A 19,655-nucleotide genomic window follows, 5' to 3' on the forward strand; every position below is an offset into this window, starting at 1 on the left:
TCTTTCTGCTCAAACAGACTTGCATTCATTTGGATTGCAAACAAACACATTTGATCCTTGCAAAGACTGAGCGCTTTAGTCTATTCTTTGCTTTAACATGAGGGTAATAACAAAGGTACTCAATAATTTTTAGTGCTTTTAGTAAGTGGCATAGTGAAGGACTTCAGAGTGGAGGGCAGGGAATTGGTTCAAGTAAGTGACTGACTCTTTTCTGGCATCTTCAATACATTTTAATTAAATGGGTGTGAGTCTCTTGTTTACTGTGGCAACCCTTGCAGTTGTCAGACAGGACACTTCTTCCAGTCTTAAGTTTTATCACGGTTTCTTCACATTTATGTACAAGAGTTTTGCATGACACTACTTTTCAAGAGGTCTGCCTAAATGTTTAATATTACTGTTGTGACATGCTGTTGTGTCATTCTAAAATTTAGTTTTGACCTGCTGTTCCTGTTTTTGAGTATCTTCAGACAAGTAGATAGAATGTAAGACTTGCCAAACAAGTTGTGCTGTAATTACTTTAACACAGGGGATATTTCTTAATGCGTATCACTGTGTTGTGTTAATTTTTCAAGATCCATTCAATATTTATTTTTGGAGCCACAGTGCTGAAATAGCGCTGATGTTTCCATACTTTGAAATTGCAGTGAAGGACCCTATTTACCGGTAAAGTTGGGTTGTTGATCACAATTATAAAAGTGCCACTTTTAGAAATCTGGCATTTTCTGACCTTTGACATTTTGTGCCTATAGTCTGGCCTGGGTCACATGACTCGGTGTAACTGACAAACTTTAAAAGTTCTTCCTAGACAGTCACACAATAGAGGGAGTAGGTGTGCCTGACTAAGCCATCTGCTGGCAGGGTGGCCAAGGGTGCAGAGCTAAAGACAGCACCACTTACAACCAAACTGCCTATGCTCTGCCTTAACATAAAGAGCCTAACAACTCTGCACTTTCACTTCAGCCAGCTTGGAACCAGGGAAGAGGCAGGAAATTCCATGCAGTTCAAAACCGCTGTCTAGAAAATTTTCCCACCTTCCAGAACAAGGGCACCAGGGTATAAAAGTAGGACTTCAGACACCAACTTTCTGGTACACTTCTGGACCTGCAGATACTCTGTCAGAAAGGACAGCTGCGCTGCTGGTATAACTGCTACTCTGCTGCTCTACAAGACTGATGATCCACCTGGATTGTGGCCTCTGGTCTTGCTGCTCTGCTGCCTTCTGCCTGGGGACAGCGATTAGGAATAGGGTGACTCACAAGGGCTAGCTTGCTTAGATCCAGTTCAGAGCCACAGTGACACAAAAAGCTTTCTTCATCTTGAACCTGCACCTGAGCCCAGCCTGAGCGAGTCTTGGTCCTCCAAGTGGTGCCCTTTCAGTCCTAAACCATTGGAAGTGATGCTAAAGATGCCCAGAGAGAATGTGCCCAAATTTCAAAAGTGGGGACTCGAAATATTTTTGGCTGAAAACTGCTTTGACAACCAGAAGGAGACCAGGACCAACCTGCTCACCTATCTGCTTGAAATGCAAATTTGTGGCTTCCCCCACTCTGATCTTCTCCGTAGCAGCAAATCTGTTTCACCAGTCATGCGACAAAGCAGCATCCAACATTGTGGAATTGTTTTCAGCTACGGCCCTCTGCCTCCTCCAGTTGGAGTTTTATGACTTCCATTTCAGAGGCTGAGTGCCTGAGGTGGCATCACTTGGCAGGGCAGACTCACAAATGGCAGAGTCCAGGTGCAGAAACAGGGTGGTTGGAAGCTTTTTATGTTCCAAAGACTTCCGATCAGGAGGCCAGCTAACTAGCCCTTAGAGTCACGCTGGGTTCTGGGTTGGAGAGATGCAGGTCCAGACCTTCTAACTCCCAGGCAAGAGCGCAATCAACACAGGTCAGCACAGCAAAGGAGAAGTGCAGCGAAACAGCAGTCCTTCTTCCTGACAGAGTATCCACAAGTCCAGAAGTGTACTGAAGTAGTAGTGTCTGGGGTCCAGTTCTCACATGCAGTGGTTCCTTTGATGTGGGGGAGATTTCAAAGACATGACTTTGAAGTGCACAGATGCCCTGCCCTGACTCACTACCACGGGCAGGTAGGGGAGGAGAGGGTGGGGGTTGGATTTGCAGCCCTTTTGTGTGGGGACAGACATGAAATTAAATGAGACATTACGTGCGCGGCTAGTCCCTGGAGTGTTTTGGTGCTATGTTTTCAGCGAGAACTGCTGAAAAGCCTTAATCCAGACCTGCCTGAGGAGCCATGTCTTAGCCATTTCTTAAACAGGGAAAAGGTAACTACTAAGCTCAACACTAGGGGAAGTTTATTCCAGTCCCCCAGTCCCGGGTAGGAGAAGATCATACCACCCATTTTACTGCGCCAGATAGCAATGGACAGATCACAGTTTTCTGGAAGGGACATAGAAGCTGACTCTGTCCCTCAGATAGCCAGCACCCAAATAGTGCAATGCTTTGTGGTCTAGGACCAGTGTTTTGAAGAGAACACTCTTCTTTATTGGAAGCCAGTGTGGGGTCTCCAGGTGTGAAGGCATGCGAGTTCTAGGGGACAAGTTCTGGAGGATGCGGGCTGCCGCGTTTTGGACTGCTTGGAGCTTGTGAAGCAGATAGTCCGGTTGTCCCAAGTATAGGGTACTATCTTTGTCCAGCCTAGATGTAATAAGCACCTGGATGACTGCCTTCCTCACTGACAAGGGGAGAAAATGTAATAATTGTTAGGGTTCACAGAGCCCATAGCACATACGGTTCATTGACAAAACCTGCAGCGGAAAAGAAAGATCTTTCCAATTTTGATGCCCAAGTTCTGAACTATTGCCCTCTGGGGATCTTGAGGTGGGACATCTTCTGTCCACAGTGTCGGCAATTCCAGCGGCTTGGGGCCAAAAAATAAAATATCTGTGTTACATTTTAACTAGTGTACCATCACCAGTGAAAGACGGAAAAGAGGCAAATGTTAATGGAGTCACCCACGATCTCCTCTCCCTTCCCACATGTGAACAACAGTTCAGTGCCATCTGCATATGTAATTACCTTGGTTCCCAGCACCTCAACCAACTGTGCTAGAGGGGTACGATATGTATTAAATAGGGTAGGGCTGAGGGTTGATCCCTACGGCACACCCACTGTCAACTCTCTCATTCTATAAGAATATGGGCTTTACCTACACTTCCTGCTGTCTGTCCAGCCCCCCAATTCCAATGAATTGGAGGCGTGCAAGGAGCATGGAGTGGGGGACTGTACTGAAGGCTACTAACAAATCTAACAATATCAGAATAGCCTTCCCTGCTGCATCTAGTGTGGTTCTAATGTGTTAATTAACTTCAATTATAGCTGTGTCAGTGTTCAAATTTGTCCCAAAGCCCGATTGGCTTGGGTAGAGCAGCTTGTTAGTTTTGAGGTACTGACACAGCTGTTGAGTAACACATTTTTCCAGTACACTGGACAATGCTGGCAATAGGTAGACTGACCTACAATTTGATTGCTCCAGGGGGATCAGCTGTGGGCTTGTTTAAGAAGGGTAGGATCTTAACCTGCTTTCATAGCACTGGGACTGTTACGGATGTTCATGAGGCATTAAGCACCTTATTGACCAATGGACTGAGGACGTCTGCCCCTATGTCAAGTAGCTTTGTGGGCAGGGATCTGCAGGAGGGCCTGATTTGAGGGCTCAATGCCCCAGTGACTCTTCCAGAGGGGTGGGTTGGAAGTTTAACAGTGTGGCCTTGGTAGAGGAAGCCCCGCCGGATCCTCATTATTTCCAGTTGACTCTGGAATCCCTAGCACTCACTTGGATAGCTCTAATCTTATCATGGAAAAAGAAAGCCAGATAGTTACACCATTCTGTTGAAAGTGACCTTTATCTCCTGAGGCTGTCTGGTGCAAGCCTCAGGAGATAAAGTTTTCTAAATATTTCTCTGGATGTATTACCTGCCTCCTCTATCTTCTATTCAAAGTATGCTTTTTTTAGCCAATTTGATTTCTGCAAAATACAGCCTATTCAGGTGTAAGTGAGGCTGTGTACCCCCATCCTACCCAGGAGAGCCTATTAGGACATAGGTGCCCATCAATTCACACCTGTGCTCCCACGGTCCCCCACCCTAGATATGTGATCAGAGACAGGCAGTGTGCACCAAATGGCTAAGGCAAGAAAATGTCAACTTTCGTAAGAGATATTTTCAGAATTGCAATTTAAAATCAGACTTCACCATTAGTTAGGGTTTTACATTGTGATTCCAGAGACACAAAACTTGGGGAGCTTTTCTCTTACCATTTGGAAATTACGCTTATAAGCCAATGTTATCCTTGGACATGTAAATCTTAAATTAACATTTCAAACTTTTTCAAACACACTGCACCCTGCCCTTAGGACTGTCTAGGGTCCACCTTAGGGGTGACTTACACGTATTTATTTGGGAAAGGAAGGCTTGGACCTGGCAAAAGGTTTACTTTTTCCAGGTCGACATGGCAGTTCAAAACTGCACACATAGGCTTTAGAATGGCAGGCCTGAAAGTTGTTTACAGGGCTTCTCAATTGGGTGCTACAACTCCACTAGTAGCATTTAATTTACAGGCACTTTACTAGGGACCTAAAAGTAAATTAAATATGCCACTTGAGGATGAGCAGTGTTACCACGTTTTAAGAAAAGAGCACAAGCATGTTAACACTGGTCAGCAGTGGTAAAGTGCAGAGAATCCTAAGGCCAGAAAAAACAGGTCTGAAGGCAAAGAGTCCGGGGGAAACCACACCAAGGATGTCAGGTTTAACAACTTGTTTTTGTGTTTTGCCATGCTCCTGGCAGTGTATTATGAAATAGCCATCATGAGATATTATGAATGTAGGACTGTGTGTGATTAGCAGCTACATATGAATATTACATGCAATTCACACAGTTTGTACCATGAGGGAGATGATAAAGAGGAAATAACATTGACTGAGGTATAACATTACTGGGTCCATGGCCAACCAAAATATATGTGATTCAAAGGCTGAATGGCAGTGGTGTGAAGATTATGAGGTCTGGATATTGCAATGGTCTCTCAGAGATGTAGGGCCATCAATTGTAATCTGGCTCTTAATACAATGAGTGGAGGAGATATCAAAGTGTATATGAGTGTTTAAAACAATTGAGAAAAAGACTTGAAGTGAAGGATGCTACTGCTGTTAATATCTGATTTATTACTTGGATTATTTAGATGTCTTGTGCACTTCAGTTATGGTCAGCACATGTCAATAACTAAGCAACTCAAAATAATATCACTCATCTAGAACAGCCAATATATTATGAGTAACATGGAGGATGGTGTGCTTTGTGATTAATGGGAAGGTTGATTATCTAAGTGTTAATCGGCCACTAAAGTTTAAAAAGGACACTGGATGTAAATACAGAGGAGACACTATGGGGGTTATTCCAACTTTGGAGGAGGTGGTAATCCGTCCCAAATGTGACGGATTTACCACCAGCCGTATTACGAGTTCCATAGGATATAATGGACTCGTAATACGGCTGGTGGTATATCCGTCACTTTACCGTCACTTTTGGGACGGATTACCACTTCCTTCAAAGTTGGAATAACCCCCAAGGTATTACAGACCCAGTGGGAGGTATTAGGTCTAAATGTGTCAGCCAGAATTTACTTTATTCATTGTTGTTCTGACTAATAAAAATGAACTAAGATATTGTTTTTCTTGGTTGGAAATTGTATTGAATTATGGTGCTGAAATTACTCCAAGGCTGAGCTGGAGTACATTTAATACTGTTTTGGTATCTTTCTGGCAGTAGTCACTGTGGATGTGTAGTTTATGAAGAGCAAAGGGCTTACTCTTTTCAGGGTGGGAGTTTGTGTTTGCATGCCCCACCCTGATCCTCCTTAAAGATTTCCTATTTAGGTGTAAGTATTACCCATTTCTCAGCAACCCTTCCTTCCCTCCCTTATTTGTTACTAAAATGTAGACCTACATGTGCAGAAATCTCAGGACATTTGGTCGAGACCACCACATAGAAAAGATAGGATTAGCAGAGGTGGTGTTCGCTGTCTGTAGGTTAGTCAAAAGAAGTTTGCAATATGTGACTAGTCCTTCTGTACTGGAGTACAACCTCAGAAACTACAGAATGCAATTTCTGAATAGGATCCAGCAGCATGTTGTAATATATGACTAGTATTACTGTAGTACTGCTTCCCATACTACAGAATGCAGCTTGTATGGAAGAGTACCAATGTTGTTGATTCTATACCAGTGGAGTCATAGATGGAAACAAAAATTAGAAAGAAGGAAATCAATAGAATACACTACTATAGTTGATTTGGGCTGGTCCAAGAGGCCAAAGCAAAGGCCCCAAATAGAGCTACCCCTCAGAGGCAACCCATGACATGGCACAGTGACAAGGAATAGGTTGGAAGGTTCAACATCCACCATACTACCCAAAAGGGCACTGCAACAGGACTAACTCTTACCCTCCAAACTGTAAGATCTTATCAGAATTTTATAGTGGCGTTGGGTCTTGCTGCATAGTCCACCAACTCCAATTAGGTTAACAACAACAAAAATGCTACTCAAGTAGTTAGACAAGAGGTAAGGCCTAGAGGGGGTTGGGGTATCTTTAACAGCGAAAAATACATAGCTGTATAAGCAGAGAAGAAAGGAGATTTACATTATTTGCCCAAAGTGTTTTCTAGAGTATTTCATATAAAGTACTGAATGATAAGGACCTTGCTAGAAAGTAACGTTGTCCTAAGGAGAAGTGCCATATATTAGGTTGACCACACGCCTGATGTCACATTCAGTGATTATTCTGCCAATCCTTAAAATGCAATCATAGCATAGAACAAATATTTACCCTAAAGAAGTATTTCAAACCAGTGTCCAGGCTAATGCACAACAAAAGAAAATAATAACATTTCTAAAGCAGAACAACACTTTCAAACCTCAAATAAAGGTTTCTAAATTAGGGGACATTTCAAACAGTCGGAAGACACTCTTGCAGACCTTAAAGAGATCCTCAGCTGCAATTTAAATAATTTATTCAGCAGACAAAATAGGCACTATGCAGAATGTTGCACAAACTGCATGGAGCCAGATTGACTATCAAGCATCCAGGGTTACAATGATCCTATCAACTACTGCTGCTGCTGTTTTTTCCATAATGTTCTCTACTAATTTGAAGATTTCGCCTTCAGGAATATTTCAGCATAATGCTGGAAGACTCAGCATGCTACAAACTATAGTTCAGAGAATTACAAACACTGCACCTATATTTGGGTGCACTAATAGGCAATGCAAGCAATCAACCACCCTTCCACAAAAAAGGGGTACTCGATGTCCAATACATTGAGCAAACCACATAACCCACACTTGCTTAAGTCCTGTGTTCACCTAACAATCTCTTCCTTACAGAGAACCCCCAAATGCTGACATAACTAGTGCCTTATAAAACTGCAAGAGACCAAATAAGAGGCTAATGCTGTCTAACAGAAATAGAATGTAATAAAACGAACAAATGATTATAGCAATTACAATGGAACCCTCTTTATTTTATAGAGGAGCGAACGCTATCATTTTGAAAATGCATACAGACCGAGATAAGCATATCCTCCTAGTTTAATTTTAGTTAAAGGCTCAAAGGACCATTTCCAATTTTATGTCAAACATTTGCACATGGAAAATCAGTGATAACATAAAAGATTACTCTATAGGGTAGTGTGGATATCAGTACCAATCTGTCATTAATAAAAGGCGAAGTTCTTAATTGAAGCACTAATAACAAAATATTACAAAGTCATATGATGTTAGCATATACAGATAAAATAATGAATCGATAAAGAAGCAAAGTGGGTTGTATCCAGTGTCTTATGCGGACACAATGCAGAATGTTTTTTGAATTACAGACAAACACTGATCTACAAACACCCTTACGCACCAGATGATGCCTTGAATGTGAAATAGTTCACACATGTAGGGACTGCTGAATTTAATTTGACACAACAAAAGAAACTTTCATCTTTATGCCAGCTTTGAATGAGCATCAAGCAGTAAAGGTTGCCTTCATTAAAACTTCCACTGACAACTACACATTTTAATTAAGTGCACAACAGAGCCATTGGCTATTTCAGTCATGCTTCTTTTGTTTCAGCAGCAGAGTGTGGAGAATACTAATCCTGTATCAAGACTGCAAGGCCACAGCTGTCTAATGTTACAATATCTGCAGTATAAATGTCTAAATCAAGTGAATGGTATAATAGTACCTCTCACAATTAACCTCTGTGTATTGACAGACTGAAGGTACAATGCACTATTAACCACCACACTCATTACTGAATTTCAACATTTTACAAATGTCATGAAAACGTTTTTTTTTTATTTTCTTAAAGAAAGTACACATTATTCTGAATTACTAATGGCAAAAAAGCCTCATAAAAATAAGTCAGTTTAATTGCATATTTACTGTTCAGTCTCAAAAGGTCAATACATTCTTCACCATGGTTAACTTTGAAATGCGTGAATATGGAAAAGCTTATAAAAGACATAACAAAAGAATAGTCGAAATATGCCTAACAAAACTCTATGCAAAGTTTTTTTGAAGTGTTTAAATTATTGGTTTTCTTATGAATATATATTCTAACATTTTAAGGAGCTCTGTTATACAAGAGTGTATAACAAATTGCACAAACAAGCTGCACTTTCGAATGATTAAGTGCAGTCTAAAAGAAAATCTCTATTTACCAAATCACACTGCTACTGAAGGTCAAACTGTGTTCAGGAGGACTTGCAAATGACTGAGAAAATTGTATTTGTGTGCATGGAAAGCTCTGATTGTGTACCATTCATAAACGGGGAGTAAATTCCGTCATATCATGTCACTTTACTCAGACATATACAGCAATTTGGTACTAGAGAAACTCTGTGTCCTGTCCAACCCCATATTAGTTTTTAATATTCCTCTGCTACTGCCCACCTAATATCATGAATTTGCCCCAACACTGTAGGGGTCCTAATGCCCAGTGTGAATTGAAAGGCGCAAGAATGATAGAAGAGCACCGCCGATTTTAAATACTAGAGTCAGCCATAACCTCTGTCTATCAGAAAGGACCTTGTGTTAACAAACAGTTGTAAAGTAATCAACCAAGCAATTAGGATTTATATCCTGGACCCATGTCAACGACGACAACACCATCAAAATCATGAACACCATCCACTCCGGCTCACCATCCGACCCCTGCCCTCACCACATCTTCAACAAAGCGAGCTTCGTCATCGCACCCCATCTCCGGAAGATCAACAGTTCCTTCAAGACCGCCACCTTCCCTGAGAGCTGGAAACATGCCAAAATCAACGCCATCCTCAAGAAACTCAAGGCGGACCCAAAGGACCTCAAGAACTTCCGGGCCATCTCCTTGCTCCCCTTCCTGGCAAAAGTAATCGAGAAAATTGTGAACAAACAACTCACTTGCTCCCTCGAGGAGAACACCACTCTGGACCCGTCCCAATCCGGATTCTGCAGCAACCACAGCACCGAAACTGCCCTCATCGCCGCCACTGACATGTCCCTACTTGACAACAGCAAAACCGCAGCCCTCATCCTCCTGGACTTCTTGCCCGCCTTCGACACCATCTGCCACCACACCCTACACACACACCTCAGAGACACAGGGATCTGCAACAGAGCCCAGGACTGGATCACCTCCTTCCTCACCGGCAGACCCCAGAGAGTCCGCCTCTCTCCATTCCGCTCTGAAGCCACAAAGATAATCGGTGGCATACCCCAAGGGTCGTCCCTCAGCCCGGCCCTCTAACATTTACATGGCTCTGCTCGCAAACATCTTCTGATCACACAACCTCAACATCGTCTCATACACCGATGACACTCAGCTGATCCTCTCCCTCACCAAGGACCCCGCCACCGCTAAAACCATCCTCCACAAAGGATGAAGAACAGCTGCCTGAAACTGAATTCTGACAATAATGAGGTCTTCATCCTCGACTCCACCTCTCTGCCTGGGATGCCTCCTGGTGGCCTGCCACACCGGGAACCGCACAAAAACCCACCGACCACGCACGCAATCTGAGGTTCATCCTGGACTCATCGCTATTAATGATCCAGCAAGTCAACGCTGTCTCTTCCTCCTGCTTCAAAACCCTCTGCATGCTTCGGAAGATCTACAAATGGATCCACACCGGAACCAGAAGGATGGTCACCCAAGCTCTTGTAAGCAGCAGACTGGACTACGGCATCACCCTCTACGCAGGAACCACGGCCAAGCTCCAGAAAAGACTGCAACACATACAGAATACCTCTGCACGCCTCATCCTTGACATCCCCTGCCACAGCCACATCACAGCCCACCTGAGAGACCTGCACTGGCTCCCTGTCAACAAGAGAATCACGTTCAAACTCCTCACCCATGCTCACAAAACACTGCACAACACCGGGCCAGAATACCTCAGACGCCTCTACTTCTACATCCCAACCCAACAGCTTTGCTCCGCTGACCTTGCCCTCGCCACTGTCCCACGCATCCACAGAATGACCGCCGGAGGCAGATAGTTCTCCCAGCTCGCTGCCAAGATGTGAAACACTCTTCCTATCCAACTACAACAGACACAGGACCTACATACCTTCAGGAGGCACCTCAAGACATGGCTGTTCTCGCAGTCCTCCTCCCCTCTCCCCCCTCCCCCCCAGTGCCTTGAGAGCCTCACGGGTGAGCTTTACAAATGCTTTGATTGATTGAGTGATTGATTAATATAGTGCTGCTAATCACCTGGTCAGGCATCGAGGCAAATTCAGGTCCTGGAAGATTAACTGGAACAGCCAGGTCTTGAAGGCCCTTCGGAAATTCGTAAGTGAGGTGATGATTTGGAGCTGCATGAGGAGACTGTTTAAGGTCTTTGTTGTAATGTAGGAGAAGGGGTGTCCTTAACTTCTGATTCGATGGATGCAGGGTTTGGGGGCGAGTGATCGGAAAGCAGAGCATAGTCTTCTCAATGGTTGGTGGAAGTTGAGGTGGGGGGTTAATGTAGGTGGGTCTTTGGTTGTGTAGAGCTTTGTGCTTATGGGTCAGCAGCATGGACTGACATCTCTTCTGTACTGGGAGCTAGTGGAGTTGCCTGAGGTGGGGTGTCATGTAGGTTCGTCGTGGTATGTAGAGGACGTGCTTGGCAGTGTCGTTCTGCATGGTTTGAAATCTCAGTCGGAGTTGTGCATCGATTCCTATGTAGTGTTTCCATAGTCCAGTCAGCTAGTGATGAACGTCTGTGTCAAGGTGGTCCTGTGTGCAGGGGTAGCCATTTGAAGATCTTCCCCAGCACGTGCATTATGAGAAAGCAGGAGGAGAAGGCTGTTGATCTGTGATTTCATAGTGAGTTTGTTATCAATGATGATTATGAGGTTTCTGGCTTGCTCAGTGGGGAGGATGCGGGTCGTAGGTCTGGGGGCAACCAGGGGTCATTCCAGGAGTTGCAGTTCTTGTTGAAGATCAAATCTTCTGTCTTGTTCATCTTCAGGCAGTTGTACTTCATCTAGGTGGCAACGCTTGTCATGCATCTGTTGAAGTTGGTCCTGGTGGTGGTAGGGCCATTGGGGAAGCAGAGGATAAGTTGAGTGTCATCTGCATAGGATAATATGTTGCGACCATGTGCTCTGACGATGTTGGCCAGTGGGGTCATATAGTCGCTGAAGAGAGCAGGGCTGAGGGATGAGCCATTGGAGACACCACAGATGATATGCTTGGGTACAGAGGTAAAAAGTAGAAGGCAGATCCTTTGTGCCCTTCCAGTGAAGGAGGTGATTGCTCTGAGCACGTCCCCTTGGATGCCGATTTAGGCATACAAAAAATGGCACAAAGATTGTGGGTTACCATGCACAGCATGGGTATTTTTTGAATGTTTTGAGCACAGTGGTCAATAAAAAAAAAACAGCAAGATGTCAGTGTGTACAGGTTGACGAAGACAGCAACACAGAAGTGCGTTCCTCTGTTCTCATCACAGTAAAAAAAAACCTGTTGATTTGCTTGTACAGGGAGTGCCAATTTGTCTTTTTGAAGGAGAGACTGGAGATGGTATTAGGCACCCTAGCATGGTGCAATTAACAGGCACCGCTAATGGTAAGGAAGCTGTCCAGCAAAACATATATATATTTACCTATATATATCCTCTGCAGTCAGTTCAATTTCAGTGCGCTTCACTGGTGCAGACTTTCAGAGCACGACCATGCTCTGTGTAAAATTGCAATAACCAAAAGTAGATGTCGGACTCCAGGGAGCAGTTTCTCACCAGTTATTTATTCACCTCACAAGATGTGTTTATATTTGGAGTTCACTAAAAAACAAAGGTTAAAGTAACCTTATACCTAGATGAACTGTTCAATAATATGGTGTTTTAAACTCTGAAAAACAGAAATTCACCTGTTATATTTATGTCAAGAAAGTGTAACTCATGCCCTAATGTAACTAACTCGTGCCCCCAACATGCACAGTTTTCTCATCAGTTATTTCACTGCAAATGTTGCAGGGATATTATCAATGGTGTCATAGAAGATGTCATGAGAGATGTAATATGTGGGGTAATTAACAATGCTTGGTGAGGGCACGAATGCCAGTTACCTTAGCTATTGTTTCCTTTAGTTTCTTTGGAAGATCTCAACCTGCGATTTCTCACCACTTACCTTTGGGCTATAATTAGCCCTTGCTAATAAAACTAATGGTTACCTTTTTCTGACAGGGGAGTTCACTTGATCACACATCTAGACACTCTTCCTGGCTCAGTAACCAAGCCTTCTATTATGGCAACTTCAAATGACAATCTCTTTTCTTCAGGATTTCAAATACAATTCCTGGGTTTTGTCATAGACTCCTTAACATCAACATTTCCCTTTCCCTAACTAAAGATCAAAGTGATCATGAAAGATTTGCTGAATCCTAGCAAGGGACAAAATAACACTAAGCTGGATTGCTCATTCTGTGGGCCTCTTGTCTACTTCAAGTAATATTCCTGGGCCGTTTACACTACAAGGCAGGGCAACACCCAAAGATAAGATATCTTTGAAGGGCCTCTATAACACAGAATAAATTCTATTATCTCATGAAGTGAGACATGAGCTTCAGAAAGGTTATTAGGTTGCATGGAAGCTTGGAATGGGCACACCATTTTCGGGGTTCCCCTAACCATTGAGTTAGAGTCAGAAGTGAGTTGTCTAGATTGAGGAACAAGATGGGTAGAGGTCTCCACAGGGACAGGTGGTTCCAAGATGAACCATGGCTTCATATCAACTGCATAGAGCTTTCGGCAGGATCGTTCATAATCCAATCTGACCTCACAGAAATCACACTATTGTATATTGCTCAGGGCGAACAATGTCTCTTCAGTCCAGTGTATCAACCATTATGAGGGGAGGGGACTAGATCTGGCGCACATAGTGAAAGAGTTTGGGAGCTCTGCCTAAACAGCAACATGTCAGAACTAGTGCTTTACTTTCCCTGCAGATAAAACCAAATAGACTGGAATTGTTGGTTTGTCCACAATTTCAGGGAATGGAAACATCATCCTGCATCATTAAAGAACAGTATACAGAAACGGGCACCCAACAGGATGGATCTTTTTGCCTTTAGGCTTTTCAGATACTTTTGTTTTACAGCTGGAGATCAAATCCACTAGCTGTTGTGGTGGATGCCTTCCATCAGAAATGGAAGGGATTGAATTATGCGTTGCCTACATGTGCCAAAATATCCAGAGTCACATGTCAGATCTGGAGCTAATCTACTGAGTAACCTTGATAACCTTGTTTTGAAGCACTCAACCATGGTTTACGATCCTGCTAGAGCTATCTTGCCAATCGCCTCTCCTTCTTCCATCCTTACTGAACATAATCTTAAACCTAATAGGTCAACGTCATCTAGTGGTTCTTTTCAACCAGCTGCAACAGGTAGCATAACATTTTTCATGACTCACTGTGAAACATCATGACTCTCAGCAAAGCTCTTTCACATTGACAAAGCCTGGTCAGAGTCTACCCAGGAATGCTACCTTCAGCTTTGGGCAGATGGGGATCCTGGTGCATGGAAAGGCATCTCAATCCCATGGTAGGAGATGTGACTTTCATGGGCAACTTTCTAGCTAGTCCTGCAGATGAGAATCTGTCTTATCAAAGAGTTAACCATTGCTGATCAGCCATTTCGGTAGGTCACATTCCTGAAGTGGACCATCTAATTGACGAACATACTCTAGTACCCAAACTTCTCAGAAGAATCCATTTTATTTCTTCTAAATCCAAGAATGTTGCTCTTTGGGATATCTTCAAAGGCCTTAGATTGAAGGAATCTTTGACTTGTAAATAACTATAAGCAGAATGAACTATACTCCTCTTTTTAGCATTCTAATAGAGAATATCTGATGTTAAAGCCTATGATCTTCATTATACTGGAAGGTCTTAATTTTGTTTAATCCGAATGAAGGAAAACCACTTTAAGGCAAATGTCATGCACATGTTTCACACAGAATCCAAATGGAGACTGCCTTTGTAATTATGAGAACAGCACAAGATATCTTAGATCACACTCTTTAGGTCAGTTACTCATCTCTATTGACAGTCCTTATGTTCAGGTTTTATCAGAAGCATGTAATGATCATGCCCACAATGCCAACAAACTGCGGCGGACATTAAACATATGGTCTGGGTCTGCACAGTTTTGGTGGAGTACAGTTCTCAGATATTAGCTGAAATAGAGCAGGTTTCGGGCCGCACAGCCTTGAAAAACCATGGAAGGGACACTGCTGGGACTCTTTCACAGGCCATTAGCTGCTAAAGCCAGCAATAGGTTTATAGACCTGGCCCGCAGGTTTATTACAATGCATTGGAAATCACAGACATTACCCAGCACAGCACAGTGGTGGGCAGCAACACTCAAATGGGGTAGGGCGGAGGCCTTAAGACAAGAAAAAAATCGGGGGTCTACGGAAATATCCCATATCCACGGCCTGGGAAGCATTGCTTGGTGATTTACACTCCCACACAGAGACACCTATCAATTTGAAGGAAGATTCATGAGACGTATATTATACCCCTCCTCCCCCACTCTCTCTTCCCCATCAATTTCCCCCAGACCCTCCTCGTCGCATCCCATACTACATGCCACAGCTGGAAAATAATATCTTCAGCTAGTGTGTCATCTGAGACGGCTCTATCGTACTACTCATAAATGAACCCTAAAGACCAGGCCGATCTAGATCGAATGCATATATACATGGTAGACAAAGCTATTGCATCACAAACTGTTTTTATTTGCAGTTATGTCATGAATGTATGATTAAGCACAAACTGTAACTCCTGTTATGTTGCTGGTGTTTCATATGACATGCTTGAAAATGATGTACAAACACTTCTGTGAATTCTGTCACCAGTTTGTTCATTTGTATGAAATGGTACTTCTGCACTTCAATAAAAAATGGTGCAAAAAAATAAAAATAAAAATAAAAATAAAAATAAATCAGAAGCAGGTATTGATGCCACTCTTTTTGGACCCATTCAATGATAGGGACCATGGCTATTAAATACTGCTCAGTAGGTGAAAGCTTGCAGGACATAATGTGCATGGCTGATTGGTCGCTTTTGTTGGTGTTGGTACTCTGGGAATTTTACCACTGCTGACTAGTGCTAAAGAGCAAGTCCTCTTTCTCTCTCTAAATTGTGATTATGATTGGTTATCCATGATTGGCATATTTGATTTACTAGTAAGACCCGAGTATAGTGCACCATGTGAGCCCAGGGCCAGTAAATCAAATGCTACTAGCGGGCTTGCAGCACTGTTTGTGCCACCCACATGAGTAGACCTGTAACCAAGTCTCAGACCTGCCAATGCAGTATCTGTGCAGTTTAAAACCGCCATGGCGACCTGGCAAGTGCAATCACTTGCCAGGCCCAAACCTTCCCTTTTAGAGCATGTAAGGCACCCTTAAGGTAGCCCCATGGGCAGGGTGCAGTGTATCTAAAAGGTAGGACATGTACTGGTGTGTTTTACATGTCCTGATAGTGAAATTCTGCCAAATTTGTTTTTTACTATTGCAAGGCCTATCTCTCCCGTTGATTAACTTGGGGATTGCCTTTAAATACCTCTTAAATGTAATTTCCCAGGGGGAGCAGATGGATATATGGCATTAGGGGTCTCTGAACTCACAATTTAAATACATCTTTTGGTAAAGTTATTTTTTAGATTGTATGTTTGAAAGTGTTAGTGCTAGCAAGTGGGCATTTTCTTGCTTAATCATTCTGTGCCTCTGTTTGGCTGCGGAATCCACGTCTGGCTCAGACTGGTAGTTGGGGTGTTTGTGAATTCACTCTAGACAGTAACACAAAGGGAGCTGAGTTGTGTCCTGCATAGCCTAACGGGTCTTCTTGGGGTAGAGTGGGAGGGAGGAGCAGAAATCTGCACTTTAAAGGGCTGTGCTTGACCTCACACAATACAGTCTCCAACCCCCTAGAGTGTGGCTGGAGCAGGGGAAGGAAGAGGCAGGGTCTTGTGCACTACAAAGACTTTCTTTTGAAGTTTGCCTACTTCAAAGGCAGACATGAGTATAAATATTGGACTGCTGACCCACAATTTCAAAACACTGCTGGATTAAGAGGAACATCTGCCAAGGAGAAGATCTAAAGATCTGTGAGGAGGAGTACTGACCTTTTTAGTGGGTGATTTGCTGTGTTGGCCTGCAGTTGCTGCTTCTGCCTTACAGAAGACAAAGACTGGACTTTGCTGTGTATCCTGCTTGTGAAGTTTCACTAAGGGCTTGAACTGCCTCCTTTTGAGAAGTCTCAGGAACATTAAAGACTTCACCTGCCAGCACCTGGGCTCTCTTGCTGAGACCCCTGACTTGCCAAGTTGTATCACATTCAGTCCCTGGGCTCCTGGAAGAAGCAGCTGGTAGAAGCTGAGTGAAAAGCATTGCACTGGAGCCGAGCGGCAGAAAAATTGACACAGCACCCGCATTGCGACTGTAAAATCAGCTCAACACCTGCCTCGCAGCTGTAGAAATTGATGTATTGTCAGCTCAGCTTCCAGATTTTCTATGCATCGTCCCTTTAACATCACTGCACAGACCGGGGGCTGCCTGTCCAGAAATGGACGCATCCTTTCCCTGCGAGGAAAGAATCAATGCATTGCTTAACCTGCGGGGAAAGAATCGACGTACGTCATCATGTGTGAGTAAGCAATCAAAGCATTGCTTGCTTTTCTGATGCACCCTCGCCCCTGTGGCTTTATTTTTTTATGCATACCAGGTACTTTGTGCTAAAATAAAACATTCATTGATTTTTATGGATTACAATTTTTTTTATTTATTTTTTTAACTTTAAAACGTAATATCTTTACTTGTGTCTGTTGGATTTTTATTGTTTTGGTCTTGTTTGGATTAGATAAAAATTGGTTCTTTTTCTAAACTGGTGTGGAGTCCTTTTGTGGTGTTGTCACTGTGTTACTGTATGCGTTTGTGCAAATACTTTACATTGCCTCTGAGATAAGCCTGACTGCTTCTGCAAAGCTACCAAGGGGGTGAGCATGGGTTATCTGAGCTGTGCATCTCCCTTACCCTGACTAGAGTGAGGGTCCCTACTTGGATAGGGTGTAAACTGACTGCCAACTAGAGACCACATTTCTAACAACATGCTATATCGAGGAGGCACAGAAACACGGGGGAACTGTAATAATTAGAACAACCAATTGCATTAAATTATCATATTCCACAATATTTGCATGTATTTGTATGCCTCTCCTTCAAGGAAGCACATACATACAGGGGCGCTGTAATTATTAGTACATCATTTGAATGTCTGATACTTCAGAAGGATGCAGTAACTGCAGGGAAACCCAAATCACTCCAATCTACAATGGGAACATGGGTGAGTTATGGCTGCCTATACTGCTCTAACCACTGTCTCCAAAAACCGGAGGCCCACTTGGCTGATGCTAGAGTGGCAGAATGGTAAGTCTTAAAAAGTTATACAAAGTCAGTCTTATTAAATTTGTTAGAACATTTATATTAAATTTGATGCTGTAAAATGCAGTATTATTGGAAAATACTTCCAAAACCCAGGAACATACTGTAGCTGTTATCAAACAAAAGGATATTTTCCTGATGATTCTGTACCCACTCGGTATTCAGGAAAGCTTTTTGATGGATGGAAATTGAAAATAAAAAGCAGATTTGCCCTCTCAAATGCAATTATCTTGTCCTCTTCATGCTTTGTGCTTATAAAAGCCTAAAAGGAAACAAAGTAATATAAAAGAAACCGTCAATTGCATTATAACCAGTATTGCTTCGTTTTGTATTTGACAAAACTAACAAATTATTCTGAATATGCACTTACAATGTCCTTTCTGTCTCGTTTATTTTTAAAACTGTATCAAAATTCTAAAAGTAATGTTGTGGGGGCATCAAGTTCACGAATGGTACACATTTTTTCCACAAGTACACTGATTAAAATTTCAAAACACCTCAGAGAAAAATAACCCCACACATTTGATAAAAAATATAGACATTTAAACATTTATTTAAAGTAAAACAGAATACACAGGAGAACCCTTCAGTATGTTAATTTTCTGTGGCATAGTCCAATCAAAAAGGAACTATGTCAAGGCACACCATGTGGTTTAGTGTTCATACTGTTAAAATTTAGGTTTTTTAACTCTGCAGTCTTACATTCTGTTCATAGCAAAACGAGGTGGAATTGGGCTGGGGCAATATAGACAGTTTTTAAAAGATAACTAAAATAACCTTAACAAGGCAAAAATGTAACTCTGTTGAAGCAGAAAAAACCAAGGGCCAGATCAGTGCTCAATTTGAGCCAGTGGTTGCCGGTGAGTTGTGGGGGGGCTGCACATATTTTTGAGGGCCAGCACCAGTGGTATAACGAAACAGGAGGGTACCCCCTGCAAATTACATGGTGGGGTTCCTCTGGACTCACTCTGGAGCTCTGAGGACAGGGTATTGTGCTGATGGGTTCCTTGGGAGCTCAAAGGACCCCCCCGCACCTCAGGGCTCCTAATTACGCCACTGGCCGGCACTTATTGTTCTGCATCAGAGAGTTACTGTGAGCAAAATACACAACTGGGAATGATGGAGGAAAGCAAGGTGGAAGGTGTCACAAAGGGAAAGGAGAAAACTGCAAGAGTGAGCTGAAGTATTCTGTGCTGGCACATTTAAATGCAGCAGCCGCATGTTTCAAAGGAGAGTTTAGAGAACCGGCATGTTTTTATGTACAAATTAACTGCGAGGCCAGATGTATTAACATTAGGAATATCGATTTCCTAATTGAGATGAACTCCGAATCGCAATTAGAAAATCAGTATTCCTAATGTACAAAACCTTTTGGCCCTGATGTATGAAGCTATTTTACGTACCGTCGGCAAGGCTTTGATAAGTAAAATCAGAGCCTTTCTCATCGCAAAATGTTTTTTGTTGTTTTTTTTAATTCTCCAGACCTAAATAGCGATTTGGCAACAGACTACCAAATCGTTAACTGGGTTTGTGAATAAATAATGATTTGGTATTGGTAAAGGCGTATTAAGGGCCTCCTTCCAGATACCGAATTGTTAAGCTATGGATCAATGTTTTATGAACTAAATTTGGTCGCAAATCATTCATATTTAACCGCCTCATTAAAGGAGGTG

General features: G+C 42.8%; 1 protein-coding gene across 1 annotated transcript in view; it reads right to left on the reverse strand.

The window, feature by feature from the left end:
- GBE1 (1,4-alpha-glucan branching enzyme 1) overlaps positions 1-19,655 on the reverse strand; it is a 745,843-nt gene that overhangs the window by 78,780 nt on the left and 647,408 nt on the right. Inside the window, exon 14 of the mRNA XM_069204143.1 lies at positions 18,114-18,244. Within this exon, the coding sequence (XP_069060244.1) occupies positions 18,114-18,244 (131 nt within the window). The remainder of the gene's footprint in view (positions 1-18,113; positions 18,245-19,655) is intronic.

Source organism: Pleurodeles waltl, chromosome 8 (assembly GCF_031143425.1).
Source record: "Pleurodeles waltl isolate 20211129_DDA chromosome 8, aPleWal1.hap1.20221129, whole genome shotgun sequence".
Classification (NCBI taxonomy): domain Eukaryota; kingdom Metazoa; phylum Chordata; class Amphibia; order Caudata; family Salamandridae; genus Pleurodeles; species Pleurodeles waltl.